This window comes from Mauremys reevesii, linkage group 2 (assembly GCF_016161935.1).
Source record: "Mauremys reevesii isolate NIE-2019 linkage group 2, ASM1616193v1, whole genome shotgun sequence".
Classification (NCBI taxonomy): domain Eukaryota; kingdom Metazoa; phylum Chordata; order Testudines; family Geoemydidae; genus Mauremys; species Mauremys reevesii.
Genome location: NC_052624.1, coordinates 111038941 through 111056528, shown reverse-complemented (window position 1 = coordinate 111056528; position 17588 = coordinate 111038941). Strand labels below are relative to the sequence as shown.

Genomic DNA, 17588 nt, shown 5'->3' with positions numbered 1-17588 from the left:
CAGGGCAGGTAGGGGGCATTGCCAGATTTTAGCAGCCTAAAATCTCCCAGATCAGCTTCAGTAGCCTGCAGGAGATAGCCTGATTCCAGGAGACTGCCAGGCAATCCAGGAGGGTTGGCAACTTTAGGTAATATCTTTTATTGGACCAACTTCTGTTAGTGAGAGAGACAAGCTTTCGAGCTTACATCGAGCTCTTCTTCAGTTCTATGTAAGCTCAAAAGCTTGTCTCTCTCATCAACAGAAGTTGGTCCAGAATAAGATATTACCTCCCACACCTGGTCTCTAATATCTCGAGACTGATACTGCTACAATAGCATTCCATCCTGCAATCTTTACTCATTCAAGAAGTCCAATCGATGGCAATGAGAGGAACACTTCATATCAGTAAGAGTTACTTGTAGGATTCCCATGTGAGTTTATGCTTTGCATAGATTGGTAATGGAGCTCTCTAGAGTTCATACAAAAGGTTATGCTTAACTGATCTTTCTCGGCTTAAAAATAATTCATTCTCTTCCTTTAATTTGGTCTTTTTTTCTCTGCCAATAATCCTTGGGCTGGTCTAATCTAAAAATGAACATAAACCGATCATATAAAAGTGTTATCTGAGAAGGGTTTTGTCTTACGTCACAGTGTTTTTCTCTGGAATTCTGACATATGCTTATATGGAACAAAAGTCCAGGTTTTGCATTAAGGAATAATGATGATTTATCTGACAAGAACAAAACAAACAAAAAAAGGAGAAGAAGAAGAAGAGAGAATCTAGTTGCTAAACATTTCCTGAACTCAGGGCATGGCAACTCAGTCTTTAAACATCCTGTAATTTTAAAAGCAAACAAAGTGAAAGGGGTTATTATTTGAGAAAGATTATAAATTTTGGATTAAGGCTTTTGATATACTGAACAAACCAAACCGAATGCTGAACAACTTCAGCAGTGAAATGACTGTCATGATTTTTGCCCTGCTTGTCATCATTAACCGAATGATGTATCCACCCACGAGTCGCTAGAACGATGACAAACCTTGTTATGTCAGGATGACAACTTTTCTCATCCAAATGAGAAAATAACGCAAGATAATGTCACTGTCCCAGATAGAAGCCTTCTGACAAAACAAAGTTAAATGACACCACAACAGTCTTTCTCAGCAGATGCCTTTTACTATAACTTTGATTCTTAGAAACATGCTTTGAATACTGCACGGATGCACTAATCATAAATAGAGATGTTGGGTTTGATTCTCCATTGCACTTGTTAATCAGGATCTGTTGTGCTTCTGATTGTATTTACATTAGAGAACTGGACAATTCATAATTGAAGCAAGAGGACAGAACCAGTTTAAGCACAAACATGCTGATTTGTTTTCTTCAATGCTGCAGTTTCGGCCTGTGCCATAATATTGTTTTTCTAATGTGTTTCAATTGCAATGGTCTCTGATAACTTATTGCACAGAAGCAGTGGGTTCTGGAAAACTTCAAAAGAACACTAATGCACAGTCAGGAAGCAGTGGGAGCAGCACCTCACTGTTTTCACTGTGACCTGTTTTAGCGCAGGCTACACTGACACTAAGGACCTGATCCTGCAAGTACTCGCACTGCTGGGAGTAACTTCATTCCTGTGAGGAGTCCCTTTGAAGTCTGTAGGAATACAGACATGAGTAAGCATGTGCACAAGAGTTTGCAGGATTGGGAGCTAAGACCATGAGCCTGCAATGAGCTTCTTGAGAACAGATTCATTCACCCATTCAGAGCTCGTTGCAGAAGTTGACAACCATGATTACAACTCTCCATCCTTTTTTTTTTTTTTAAAGTAAAAATATAATGCTTTTAATTAGTGCTTCTATCAAGGACAAATGCTTAACCAGGACAGACAAGAGGATACAGCACCTGCAGTCTTTTCCAATCACTAATAGAGTACAGTAAATTAAAGGATATATATTTTATTTCTAATAATGCAACTCCTCTGGTAATTAATGAGAATATACTTAGGTATAATTATTCAATAGTTACATCATGATAGCAACCAGAGGCCTCAATCAGGAGTGGGGTTCCATTGCTGTACCAACATAAAGATAGACTGCATAACAATATCCTGGCTGTGTACATACATCACTTTTGCTTACATTTTCTTTGACTGTTTTTATCTATGATATTTTTGGTGTTTTAGGGCCTGGATAACAGGCTCAACTAGCTCCCATGTGGAATCTCACTGAGGTCAACCTCTGCCATATCTAGCGTTGATCTACAATCAATGGGTCTTAGGTTCCTATGTTACTTAGGTGCTTTTGAAAAGTGTACTCCTTGCCTTAATGTTAGTGATACAGAGACAGTCATACTTGTGTACGTTGGTAGAAATTGAAGAATATGCCCTGGATCAAATATGTCACCCCCAAATAATACATATAATGTAAACAGAGACAAATAGGATGCATTTTTTGCCCTTGTAAATGCAACAAAGCATGTGAGTTCACCTTCTATGCACTGAAATTGAATGCATGATTAGTTTCATGGTTATTCTTTGTGTCCTGGGTAATTAACTGTGATTTGGAGACCAGGACCATTAATTTAAATCAACTCTATTATTTTAACAGACAATTTAAGGAGCCAGATTTTTCATTGTCTTGAGTTTTGGGTAAATACAGCTGTGCCACGTGGGTGTAGAACCATTCCCAGTGGCTTGATTGTGTTTTACACTTGCTGCACACTCACTTTACACAGGTGTCTTACATTTATATTTCCCAAGCATTCTTGTGTAAAAACCCTTGTGCTCACACTTAAAAGTGCTCCAGATGCTTTGTGTGCACCAAATACTATTAGAATTGCTTTCCGCAGGTCTAAAGATCAACACAGACTGAATTAATTCCTGCACTAGGTTCAGATGTAGGGCTTGATCCTGCAACGTGCTGATCACAGAAGTATTGGAGACAGTGGAAGTTGAGGTTGCTCAGCAACTCACATGATCAAGCTCCACAAGAACTTTTATTGTGTATTAAATGGGTAAACTGAAGAGATGTTGAGTTACATGGCCAAGATCATGCAGGCAGGAATCTGCAAAGTCAGGAATAAAACTTAAGCCAGTCCCTTAATTTAACTGCTCCACCCTTACTTCCTCTACTGCAGAGCCCATATAAATAAGGCGATTATACTATATTGCACTGCACATGGGAGGTGTGATTGGAGCAAGTAAAGACTTTCATATAAGGCAGCACCACAGGTGGCAGTGTTGAGCTAGACCTACCCGCCCAGGACCCTGGTTCCCATACTCCTGCAATAATCACGTATACCATATTGTCGTTACAGCCCTTGTTATCTCTTGCTAAAATCCATTTACTTGGAGAGTTTTGGGAGCCATAATGTTTCTCAAATGGTCTTTCTTCTTTATGCTTTGATAGGAGTACTGGGAGTCCCTAAAAATATATCCCCCCGTCTTCTGCCACAGGTCTCTTCATTGTGTGAGATTCTTTCTGTTGTACGGACAGACATGATCTTTCATCCCCCCTGCACACTCACATGTTCATTCTGTCTCTCTTTCTCTCATATTCGCATAATTTATTCATCCCAATGATTCATCCATTAATTATTGTATTTGTGTCCATTAATTATTCAGTGGTTTTTTTTTCTTTAACTGGCAGTTTTAGAAATATTCAGAGGCATAAAAGCATAACATCAGGGAAGGTAAGTGGGTCAGCCTAGTTGGTGAACAAAGTGGTCATGTGTGGAACATTCAAAGAGGTCTCTCTATTCCTGTCCTTCCAGACTAGTGCCTGCCCTGTCGCATGCTATTGCTTACTTATGGCCTCATCCATCAAGCCTGCAGAAATTTCATTGGTTTCAATAATTTCCTGCACTGACAGTTTCCCTTATACCATGGAGTATATAGATATGCAAAGGAAAGATGTTGTCGTCATTATTTGGATTTGGTAGTATATAGAAACCCCAGGCAAGGACCAGGTTATGCTAGATCAGGGGTTCTCAAACTGGGGGTCACAAGGTTATTACCTGGGGGGTCACAAGTTAGCATGGGACTGACAGCCTGAGCCCCTGTTAAATTAAAATTAAATTAAATCCCCCCCCTTTTTTTTAAATTTATAGTGGGGGAGCGGGTTGCACTCAGAGACTTGCTGTGTGAAAGGAGTCACCCTTTCAATACAAAAAGTTTGAGAATCACTGTGCTAGATACTGCACATTTAATTGAAGAGGAGATCCCACCGCCCTCCAAGCAGAGCAGTTGCTGCTTTGTTTCCATTCCGATGAAGAATGTTACAGACTAAAGCACTGACCCTGTAAACACTTACACACACATGTACTTAACTCTAAGCATGTGATTAGCCTAACTGATTTCAATGGGCTTCTCCTTGTGTTGTTTAAGGTTAAGCACATGTGCAAGCATTTGCAGGATCACTGCTTATTTCTCTCTATTTTTCCTTCTTTGTTGTTTTACTTCATCTGAAAATAATACTGAAGAATACCTGTTTTCCTCACAGTGTATGTGAAAATACAACTGCTCCAACAACCAAACTGCTAATAATTTAGCGAAATAACTTACTTCAAGCAGCCTTTATTTATAACATAATCTATTTAATATTATCTTTCATTCTTTTGTTATTTGCGCTGCTGAATCTGTAAGGTGGACAAGATTGCCAGTCTCTACAACATACATGTTCGTACAGGATGTTTCTGTAACACTGGCGCCTGCCAGCAGCATTTGAGCCTCAGCAATGAGGATGTCAAAAGGAACCTTCAGGTCAGTACCAAATCCTGTTGAGGCCAAGTAAAATCACTTGAATGATTGAATAATGAGAGGGTTGAAGGGAAGAATAAAAACTGAGTATAGTTAAACATGGGTTTAAAGCAGGGATTCTCAAACTGGGGGTCGGGAACCCTCAGGGGGTCATGAGGTTATTACATGGGGGGTCACGAGCTGTCAGCCTCCACCCCAAACCCTGCTTTGCCTCCAGCATTTATAATAGTGTTAAATATATTAAAAAGTATTTTTAATTTATAAGGGGGGTCACACTCAGAGACTTCCTATGTGAAAGGGGTCACCAGTACAAAAGTTTGAGAACTACTGGTTTAAAGCATGTATATATATCATATATCACGGGGCATGGGTTTTAGATTTGGGAGGGAGGCAATTTATATAATGGTGGCAGGTTTGTATTGTTCTACATTAGACTTCAGTTTAACACACTACTACTGAAGGTACCTTCATTTAATAGCACCCGATTCATTCGAGCTGGTTGAAATTTTTTTGACTGTCAAAAAATGTGGTTTAGTTGAAATCAAAATGTTTTATAGGATTTTGATTTTGATGGGGAAAAAGTCAAAACATTTGAAAATGTTTCATTCTAATGGTTTCATTTCGATCAATTTCATTTTGACTTTAATATTGTATTAAAACAAAAATATTAATTGTAATATTATGTCATATTTATATACAATATATTCCATGTACTGTTAAAGCGGAAAATAAATTAATCCTAATGACATTATCAGAACAAGATGTTTCAACATTATTGAAACAAAAGACTTCTGAATTTTTGTTTCACTGGAAATTTTGAAATTTTGACTTTTTTATTCCCCTGATTCAGAATGGAAAAAAAATGAAATCTCAAAATTTTCCACACGATGGAAATTGTAGTTCCTGACCAGTTCTAGTGAACATTTTGTGTTTATTATATTATTATTAAAGAGTTCTAATTGTGCTTGTCAATGTTCAAGAAATAAAGATTTAGGGTATGTCTACACTGCCCATGTTACAGTGCGGCCACGGCAGCACTGTGATATGGGCAGCATAGACTCGCTTTATCACTGCAGGAGAGCTCTTCCGGCAATAATTAAAAAAAAACAAAAAAACACCCTGAACGAGCAGTGGTCTATACTGGCTCTTTTCAGTGCTAAAACTTTTGTCGCTCAGGGGGGTGTTTTTTCACACCCCTGAACAACTAAGTTTTAGCACTGAAAGTGGCAGCATAGAGACAGCCTTAGGCCAAGTCTACACTATTGACCTATATTGGTATAACTGTGTTGCTTAGGGGTGTGAAAAATCCACATCCCTGAGTGATGTAGTTTTATTGACCTAATCCCCCGTGTAGACAGCACTATGTCGCCAGGAGAGCATCTCCTGTCGACATATCTATCGCCTTTTCAGGGAGGTGGATTAACTAAACCGATGGGAGAAGCTCTTAATTTAGAAGCGGCTTAATTTAAGCACTACAGTGGTGCAGCATTTTAAGTGTATACCTGCCTTTAGTCTTTCCCCATTGGATGCATAGTCTAAAAGAGACAAAAATTAGATGGGGGAAAAACAATATGAAAGTTGTCTAACATTGAGAGGATGATGACAGTTTAAAAAGATATGTGCATATGACATGTCTACGGAGATTAAAGGTACGTTAGGTAGAGAGCAACTTAAACTTTAAGTTGCCAAAGTATGAACAAACTTCAACTTGCTAGCTGCGCTCTTGTGACCTATTTTCTGCTGATTGTCATTCAAAAGATTTGGGTAGTATGCAGCATATGTTACAAAAAACCATGAGGGACTTCATAGTTGTAAACATGTCATAGTCTGATATTACAATGAATTAGCAGGGAACAAGCCCAAAAGCTTACTAAGGATATTTTTCAAAAGATAAAAAAATGTATGACCATATTGATATGGTAGCGTCTTCATCATTACATTCAGACATCTAGATACATACTGAAAACACATAGATGCTGCAATTAGATGTAGGGCCCTATGTAAATCATGATTTCATGGCAGGCATGGAAATGGTGAAAGTGCCACCAAAGCTCCTATTATGTGATATGAGAACACAACTTAAAGATCGTTCAATTGTGTTCTACCATTAAACTTCATGAAAACTGGTCATCTTCTAATATTGTTAGTATTTTATAGATTGCTATGTACTACACATGAAACATTTATGGAAGAAATAAAAAATATAACCAAAAGGCAAGATTCAAACTTCAGTTACACCAATGTAAATCCAGAGTAACTTCGTCCATTTAAATTGTGATTCTCTAGATTTGTAACTGACGGCTGTAATGTGACCCAAATGAACTATTTTCCCCCTATAGGAGTTCACATTGTTTAATTTTGACTGAACATTAAGCAATAAATCAGTAAGATTAAATTGGATTGTTCATTCAGCCAAACTAAAAGCTCTTCACCATCTTGTTCTTTCTCACACACCCCTGGGGTTCTCTAGAGTGTTTTGCATGTTGGTCATATGATGTTAGATACAGCCCAGCAATTTCATAGCAATGCTGATGTCTGAGCTCTGGGAAAACATGGTATGGGTTGATCATGCTTGTGTCTGTCTGTCTGCACACAAGGTTCTTACCTATATGGTATTTGGGGACATATAAGTACCTTAGTTAGATGAACAGATAGATATTATGTGTAGCAAATGAGACAGGTGAAAAGATTTTCTCCACTTTCCTAATCTATTCATGTATTCATTATGCTGTTTTTGGAATGGATTTTTCTGTTTCGAGTTAGCAAAATGAAGTATAAAGTTGTAAAACAAGAAGGGGAAAAAATGAAAAGTTGGTTCAAATAGCTCATTGCTTTTCTTTTTATTTCAATGTAGGCTGGCCACGTCTGTGGAGATGACATAGATATAATTGATGGACGTCCCACTGGGTCCGTGAGAATATCATTTGGCTATATGTCTACTTTTGAAGATGCACAAACCTTTCTAAAGTTCATCATAGCAACCAGACTATCTAAATCAGACTGCAAGTTTCCCTCCCAAACCACCACAAGAGAAACTATTACACAGTCTGTCGAATCTCCAATACATAATGACCATACTGCCAATAACAATGCAAAGAAATACTCTCTGAAAACTATCATCTCAGACACGGGACATTGGAATAATTCATCTGCAGCATTGAAGACACCTGAGACTAGCAGGGCTGTTTCTGAGAGTGCTATACCAGTATACAGAAGTGGGAGCAAGCCAATCACTGTCACCAACATTTACCTCTACCCAATCAAATCTTGTTCTGCATTTGAGGTATATATTTAAAATGAATTCTAGAGATTCATTTGAGCCGGCCCCCATTTTTTCCCCTTAGCTTCTCAGGAATATTCTGTGTTAAGTATAAGGCAACAGCAGGTGAGTATTAATCTTATTTCGAGGAGCGGTGCTCACGTTCTCAAAATTGTACTGTAAATTTCCTGAACACTTGGATATTTAGTTTTTGAGGGAAATTCAATTAGACTGAAGTCATGGAATGCAAATGTATTACATTTTTCTAAACCCCCCCTCCAGAAAATCTGCATGTAATATGTATCAGAATTAATAGTTTGGATTCCCAAAAACTTGAATAAATTATAAGCAAGTAATTAGTATGCTTATACTAAATGACACGTGATGGACTGCAAGCATTGATGGGTGTGCAGCAATTGAGAAATAACTTGATTAACATGTTATAATTGAGAGGAGGCTGATTTACATTACAAAGAAATGTTATCATTAAAAATACATTTGCAACAGAAATATGACATTTAAGTGTTGCAGCCCTATTTGAAAGTTCACTCTTTGAAGATTTTAATTGCTTTTTTGCCAAGTTAATAATATGGTCACCTTAGCTGCGACTTTTTTTTTTAAATAATGCATGATGAAATAGGTGTATGCGCTGCACATTGACCTAGAATCTGACTTTGCTTCGCACTGTGCTGTGGAGCAATTTAATGAATGTCAATAATGGTATAACTTTCCTTATGGAAACTTACCAGTGTGGGTCACTATCTCACATCTGAGTGGAAATTGGGGTCAAGCTTGGTGACAAATCACCTGTGTTTAAAATATAGCTTTTCAAACAATACGATAATCATATTTTTAAAATATGAGGGAGCTTAAAACAAAATATAATGAAGTATGACCATGGAAGTCAATTTTTATATAAACATATAAAATGCCTTGGGTTTGCGTATGATGAACACTGCCCTTAATTCAGAAACACAGCCTACGAAAATACAAAAACAAACTTTAATTTGCTGTCTACAAAAGCCAAGTACACCCTGCATTTTATAAAAGAATGTTTCAACCTTAATTCAACTGCTGCAGTTTTTTGAGTTGTATTATAAAAGCTCACTCCTGCCAAAATGTTTTACTGCTGCATAGACATCCATACACCACACAGGCATGCATAGGGTTAAATTGTGGCTTTAAGCCATAGACTGCTGTCAGGAGAGTTGTGCCACAGTAAGTCTCTGCTAGAGGATTTGGATGCTGTGTATCCAGGCACAGGCAGGATGTATCTCGGAGTGAAAGGGTGCATTATGATTTCTCCCACACAAGCAGGGCCAGCTATCTTCCCTTCAAGTCCACTTTGGGGAGGCTAGCATCACAGTGGGTGTTAAACTCACTCAAACCTTGCACTCCCCTGAAGAACAGCTATGTGATTGCTGCCAAGGTTCTTTGCACTCTCATGATACCCGGCCTTCCCGATTTACCCATGTGGTGCAGCACCTACTGTATATGCTTATAGACTAAACATATCTAAGTTAGCTGGAGAAATTGCAGTAGATTGTGAAATTTTGTTAGCCTTTCCATAGAATCATAGGGTTAGAAGGGACTGCAAAGGTCATCTAGTCTAATCCAGGATTTATTGTGTCTAAACCATCCAAGACAGATGGCCATCCAGCCTCCCAGATTTACAGTCAGCTTTTAATAGTACTAGAAATGTAATTTATAGTTGTTTAGTATTTGACACTTGCATTGAAGCTGTGGACAGAGGCTCAATCAGCATCAGGTCCAGTGTGCTAAGCACCGTACAAACACAAATAGTCACAGGCCCAGATCCTCTGAGGTATTTAGACATCTACCTCCCATTTAAATACCTTTGAGAATCTGGGCAACAACATGGATACACAATTAAGATATTGGAGTTTATATATATCTAAGTTTCAGCTATCCTCACCTGTTTCTCAAACTGGCCAGCATTAATAGGTCCATTTCTTATACATGTCAGCAGAGATGGGGTCTGAGGAGGGACTGGTAGAAAGAGAGTAAAATGGCCTTGCTGATCTGGTCAGGAAGGATGTTTTATGCATAAAGAACAGCATGGAAGCAGGCCTGGATGGGAGGGTTAAGAGTTGAGAAGATTATGGGTTCCAGCCATGTGGAGAATGGAGGTGCTATCAAGAGTGACAGAGAATAGGGGGAATGGAAAGGGTTTGGAAGCAAAGACCAGGAGTTCAGTGTTGGTTGTGTTAATTTTAAGTTGGTGATGAGACAGCCAGGAGGAGATGCTAGAGAAGCAGGAAGAGATGTGGGACTGGAAGAAGGTAAGCAGGTCAGGAAGGGTTCTTTCCTTTCATTATCCTCATCATTCACACCTGTCTTCACAGAGTTTTCACTCCAAAACTCTTAGAGACAGAACTAGACTTGTCACTCACCACTTGATGTTGAGGTCTGCCCTGGGAAAAATCACTCAATCAAATTTTCTGTCTGCAAAAGCAGTAAAAATAGCAACCCCCAGTTCACCATTTGTAAAGAGCCCTAAAGGCTAATTGTCTTAATTTTATTACCAGTTCAGCTGAGGGTAAAATCTAAAAGCTATTGTTTATTTTGACATGGTATTTTTCAAGTCAGATGAGATTTCTTTGGCTATCAATATTTCATGGAAGTCACTTAACTCCATTCTAAATCCAGTTACTTCTTGGCCTCTATTCAATGGCTAGGAGTAAGACTGCAAGATGGAGCAGATACCTCCACACCCCATCTCATTGCTAATTGCAGAGTGAGTCACTCTCCTTAAGACTGAGGGGATATGTCTACACTGCAATTAGACATCTGTGACTGGCCAGTGCCAGTTGACTTGGGCTCACGAGGCTCAGCCTAAGGGGCTGTTTAATTGTGGTGTAGATGCTTGGGCTGGAGCCTGAGCACTGGTACCCTCCTGCCTCACAATGTCCCAGAGCCTGGGCTCCAGCCTGACCCAAAATGTCTACACCTCAATTAAACAGCCCCTTAGCCCAAGCCCCATGAGCCCAAGTCTGCTGGCACGGGCCAGTCATGGGTTCTTAACTGCAATGTAGTTATACCTTAAGTGTCACTATTGTAACTTCAGCCTTCATTATTTTCAAGGGTGAAAGTCTCAGATGCTACACACATTGGTGTTTGAAGTGAAACATTCTAGAACTACCTTCCCAAAAAGGAATGGAGAAGGAATGACATGTTGAAAACTAAATATGGCCTTTCAGATTGTCACCGGAATTCGATCATTCTGCATCTCTGTTGTTTGTCACAAAAGAATTAACTAATACTGAAAATCACAGACTTTGCCAATCTCCTGATATAGTGATCCTAGTAGTAGGGACTGTTTCAGTTAATGTTGCCAAACAACATCTGTTCTAACACCGACCTTCACAGAGCTCATAACTTCCTGAAACATTTGCCCTTTTGATTGGAATTTTCTATGCTTGGACACTGGTTACAAGGTTTTAGTTCTTTAGAATTTCAGTTCAATTTCAATTTTTAAAAGTAAAATCCCTGTGACCATTTTGTAGTTATTGGAGGATTAAAAAAGTTTTTACCACTTACAATTTGGATTCTATTTTTTGATGGTGGTGGAACATCTCTAAACGGACTAAACTATTTGGGCTTTAAATTTGATACTGTAGTAAGTGCATTCTTGCCTTTTGCCTGCATACAGGAGATCATGGTCAGATTTGTTACTTCAAGCATGGGACTCAAGCCTGCATAGTACTGTTGAAATTTTGGCATGGAGAGTCAGTAGGTCTGAATGCGAATACATGTTCTGTTGCAGTGCAGAAAGAAAGAAAGAAATGCCAGACTGTGCATGTGCAGAAGAAAGTTCTGTTAAACTGTTTGTGCTTTGGACAAAGCTGCTGCAGGATTGGGTTATCAAAAGATAAAGTTGGTGAACATGTGTATTGCTTGGCCTTTTTTCAATGACTAGGAGTAGAACTGCAAGATGCAGCAGGTACCTCCATACCCCATCTCATGACTAATTAAAAATCACTGTTTGACATCCTCTCTAGTGAAAAGTTCATTAATATAACCCACAAGCTCTAAAACTTCACTCCTCCTGTGTCTAGCTGCCCTAGCACATCAGGCACTGGATGCCAAGAGAAAATGAGAATTCAGGGGATGAAAATTAAGGTGGGGATCTGGAACTAACAGGGGGATAGTTAGTCCCTATTCCATATATCTTATAAAATGTGTTTGACAAGGAATATTTGTCTACTGCCCAGTTCTGCTCCATGCATGTGTTACCAAATGCACAGAAAGCAGAGGACCCAGATGGAATACGATGTTTTATGGACTTTTGGGGAGGAAGCTCTACTTTCATTTCCTTACAGTTTTTATTTCAAGCAGGGGCGAGGGGAAGATCAAACCGGAGATGAAGAAATTCTCCCCCTCCCCCACCTTCTTTTAAGATACCCAAGATTGTTTAAAGAATGCATTTTTAAACATGAACATTTCATGTCCATTAATTTTGTATTGTTACATAATGCACCATGCTCAATGAAAAAAGGTTAAGACTTTAAACATTAATAACTTTATTATTCTTATCACAGATTCTAAACTATAAAAATTACATGATATCACCCAAGACTATGTAAATAAATAGTTTTCATTTAAAATACAACACATACTTTTAGTTATCAGTGGACAACAATATATACAGGTGTTATGAATGTAACTTTTCTTACACTTGTATAATTTAAAACCTGCTCAGTTAATTCTCTTCATATGTTCCAAAATACAGTAACTGTAATACCCACTCTGTTGTAATTAGAAAAAATAAGTAAAAAAGCATTTAAAAACAATAATTCCAAAAAAAATTCTAATGGAAAATCTGAATTGTAGCATCACTATGCTCTGCTTACTTTTCTTGCTAAATTTTGTTTGATTTGCACAGAAGAACTCTTTTTAGCTAAAAGCAGGTAGCCCAATCGGTGGACCAATAACATGAATTGGCTTTATTATGCAATGGTCTGGCTCATGAGTGGTGGAGAAGAAGATTAGCCAGCATGAGAAATAGGAAGAATTTGGTCTTTCTGCTGGTCTCTTGCCCTTCCTGCAATAGGCAATCAAGGAATGTATTGCCAAGCTCTGATCCTCCTGAGTTTCAGACCTAGATACATAGGTGAATGGAGGGGTTTCATATTCACCTGAGCACATCTCCAGACATCATATGCTGAAAAATTAACTATGTCATTTACTGATGTTCTGCCCAAGTGGTGGGGCATGCAATTATCTTGTATTATTGCAACTTTCTTATCTGGGATCCTGGTAGTGTAAAAATGATAGGAATTCCGATGTAGAGGTGTAACGGGGTGCTGGCTTAAGAGGCTCTGAACCAGCCCCTGTTAGCTCAGAACCTACTAGCATAGTTCCCATCCAGGGGAACTGGCTGCAGCTGGCAGGGTGTGGCTCATTAAAGGAGCCTGAGAGCAATCACCTGTGAGCCTGCTGAGAGGAAGGCCTATAAAGCTAGCAGGAAAGGGGAACAGGAAAGTGAGGAGTGAGGGCCTGTTGCTCCCAACTGCTGTAAGAGCAAGCTGTTCCCTAAGGGGGCTACCTGACTGGTATTGAACTGTATATAGCTGTATATAGGTGGTGGTGGGAAAATAGTGGGAAATAAAAGAGCACTGGTGTGTGAAAGAGTGGTCTCCAGCGAATTTGTACCGTGAGCAACGAAGCGCTCATCTACAAGAGGGAAAAGGAAGTACTTGGCAAATATCAGTGACATAAGTGGAGGGGCTTTATTACTGGGCACATTTAGGTATTAGCTATGCAATAGTGATCAATATCTTGGGGAAGAGGGAGAAGTGAGTTGTGGGCATGCAGTCAGGGGTGCAGCATCTCAGAGTTGGAGCATGGAAGTTCCTATAATCATCTTGAACGTACAACAGACAAAGTAAATTGCACGGGATGATTGTTGCTATCTACCTATCAATCATTTATCTGATTTTTTTTCTGCATAGTGCCTATCACTATGTAGTGCATTATTGAAGGCCCTGATTGAGGAAGGCACTTAAGACATGTTTAGTTCTAAGTATGTTCATAAGTCATTATTCACCAGCTCAAATATCAAAGATTTCTGGCTAAAAAATATCAATATCAAAGATTTCTGGCTAAAAATTCTATACCTACTGTATAGGTACATGGAGCACATAAAATTATTCTAATTTTTAAAAGGGAGTAGAAAAATATTTTTCTATTTTTTTTTTTTGTTTGTGGACATCATGCATTTTACAGCACTCTGGCCAAGAATTTTAAATGGCTGCTGCTGAAGGGTCTGACTGAGAGGTTGAAAAGGCCCTTATAAATATCAGCTAGAGAGAAAATAAACCCTTTTAGAAGTTTTTTAAGTTTGTTTTCAGTTGTGGAGATGCTAACGATGTTCTATCAGAAACTTGATTTTAAAAAAATCTATTTAAATTATGCTGACATTATCAGTCACTTGAGGCTGAATTCTGCCCTCCGGTAGATGCACGATAGGAAGTGCGTGCATGTGTCTGAGAGCAGAATCTGGCCCTCCACATTTACTTGCTAGAGGTATCTTCCCAGTTAGATTGCCAATAATCACATGGACTGTTCAGGGAGTGTCTCAACTAACATATATGAAAATACAACAAAACTTAGTCATAGTTAACTCTCTAAATATTTTACTGCTACTGGAGAGTATATGTGATCTGAGACAATATGTTTAAAAGCACAACTTTCAATTAAGTGGAAATCCTCAAACTGAGGTTCTCTCATTTTACTTTAATTTCATAAAGTAGTTTCACAGAAAAACCCAGGGTTTCATTTGAGCAAAAAATCTTGAAATTTTCAAAATGTTGAATTTCAAATTTTTCTTTTTAAAAAAATCAATTTTTGCATTCAGACATATTTTTTTTAAACATCCTATATTTGGATATGAAAAGTGGAATTGTGAGAATCCTAAAATGGCCCAGATAAAGCTGAGAACATTTTCCACCACATTTCACAAATGTTATTCACTATCTTCTCACAGCCCCACTTGTTAATCGTGGTGTCTAAAAGCATGATGATGTGTAACAAACAATAGTAATAAAACTCAATTTAGGTCTGGCACCTTCCTGCAGAGAGATTTCTCTTTGATTTGATAATTAAAGCTTCTGTTAACAAGGCTGACATTGACACATACATGAGTTTTCCTATTTCAGTTTCAAAGGATTTCACTAAGGGAAAGTTTCTTTTCCCTTTCTTTTTTGTGCAGTGCCTTTCCACTACTGCAGCTAAAGATCTTTATTAAATAATTGATGTCGAGTTTTCTTTCCCATTGTATTTTTTTTCTGTTGCTATGGCAGGTTTCTGAGTGGCCTGTAGGAAACCAAGGATTGCTGTATGACCGAAACTGGATGGTTGTGAATCAGAATGGCGTTTGCATCAGTCAGAAGCAGGAACCTAGACTGTGTCTGGTACAACCCTTAATTGACCGGGAGCAAAAGATTATGGTCATTAAAGCAGAAGGTTAGTAGGCAGCATTCTTTCCTCTCCCTTATTAGTACAGAATAATAATAAAAAGAAGTACAGAAAGTCATGAATCACTAATATATTAGGGACAAATCTTGCTCTTCCAGCTGTGGTTACGGAAGTTCCAGACTTCAGCAGAAAGGATAGATTTGGGTTATGTATGGGGAAGGGAGATCTCCACAGTGGCTCCCTACATGCAACTATGGAGTGGGTGCCAAAGGCAGGAATGGACAGTGCTGGTAAAATTCACAACTATGCAGGTCCACTGGGTATTCTGCTTCTCCACATCATGGAGACAGAACACCAGCCTGAAGGGGCTTCTGTGGCCCTGAAGCTGAAGACCTGGCCACTCCATAGCCTGACCACAATCTCTTCAGCACACAGCTGGGTTACTTGGGCTGTGCGATGGGGACAGATTTTGCTGCTTGCTGAGTAAATCATCAGTGGGGATTGGTATCACTGAGGCGATGATATGACATTTTTAAACTGATTGCTTTACAGTATCCTTTCAAATAAAGGAAAATATCTCATTCTGGCTGCTTTTCTGAGCACACAATCAATGAATACACAAAAGAACCATATTTGGAGAGTGCTGGGGTTCTGGAAAGTTCTCCCCTACTAGAGGGGATGTACTGTTTCGTTCACTGACAAAACTATTAACATTGAACTAAACAGCAGGCTTGTAGTCTTCAGAGCTCATTATTAATGCCTTGTTTGCATATAGCCGAGCAGTGTTTACCTTCTCCCTGGGGTCTAACATTTGCTCTGCATCTGTTAATAATGTATGTGCTCATATCTGAGCAGCTAGGCCCAAATAAGTTAACTCCTTCAGGTTTTTTTCCTATTGTCATAATTCGTTGTCAAGGTTTTTTCTCTTTCCTTATGGAATTGCAACAAGAGATTCCTCCCTCAGGATGATGGTTTAACCTTCAGGGCCCTGAGGTGCAGACTCTGTGATACTCCTACAGTATTGAGGTCAACAGGACCTATCCTGTGCACTGAGTCCCCATTCTCTTCTCATTTGCTCCTAGGGCATTTGAAATCAGTGTGAGTGTTTGAACTACAAGTTCCCTGTTTTAATTGGCCGGGCATCCCTGATTAAGGGCATTTGACTCAGAAAGTTGCATCTCCCTAGATCTAGCAAAAGCTCAATTAGTGACCTAGTAGATAGAGATCTGGACTGGGACTGTGGAGACCTGGTTTCTATTCCTAGTGCTGCTTCTAGCCTTCTGGATTACCTTGGGGAAGCCTCACTCTCCCCATCTCTAAAATGGGGATAAAGTTACTTCCAAGTATTTTTTTTTTTTTTTGCAAATTGCTTTGTGATCTACTGTTGAAAGGTGCTGTATAAGACCTGGGTGTGATTATTCAGAGCATGGCTTATGCATTTAGCTGGGGTTTCAAGAATGGGATGCATAGAGAGTATAAATAGGGTTGAAGGAGGTGTGGTTTTCAGTTATTCATCTGGATAACGGAGGGGTATCCTGGGTGAGGATATTCATCGTTTGTTATTTGTTTATTTTGCATTGACTCTTTTTCATGTTTTGATGTATTCATGCTGAAAGAGAAAGGAGAGGCGTCTTTTTAGAGTCCTAAGTAGTAAATGATTAAGTAAATGGAATATACAGTGAACAGTAATGCAGTGTCACCACTGAACTATTTTCAGGGTGATTCTTATGGGAGATACTGGATATAGGATAATGTGCAAAAAGAAAATCAATTTGGAAAACCCACCTATAAATTATCTGGCTTTGCCCTGTTCACAGAGATGTCTCTTTATAAAATGGGACGATCTGGTACTGTCCTAAGTCTTTAATACATTAGGTCATCTAGCCCATCCCTTTGCAATAGCAATGCTATTTTCTAGTATTTATAATATAGTTTCAGTCTAGTTTTAAATGACTAAATGTGGTGATGTCTGCTGTTTACTTTAGGAGATTATTCCAGAGATTACATACAGTCAGATATCAAGTAATGGGGGTATATAAGAACCTGACTGGAAGCCTGAATAGTTGCACTAATTGAGAAGACCTTCATGATATCCAGACTAATTTTTCTCCTCTTAACTTCAACTTCAGAATTATATTCCATTGTGTACCATA

The 17588-nt window shown here is 38.8% G+C and overlaps 1 protein-coding gene across 1 annotated transcript in view; it reads left to right on the top strand.

Moving 5' to 3' along the window:
- MOCOS (molybdenum cofactor sulfurase) overlaps positions 1-17588 on the top strand; it is a 373116-nt gene that overhangs the window by 307525 nt on the left and 48003 nt on the right. The window contains exons 7-9 of the mRNA XM_039527389.1: positions 4623-4739; positions 7591-8019; positions 15321-15483. Coding sequence (XP_039383323.1) covers positions 4623-4739; positions 7591-8019; positions 15321-15483 — 709 coding nt within the window. The remainder of the gene's footprint in view (positions 1-4622; positions 4740-7590; positions 8020-15320; positions 15484-17588) is intronic.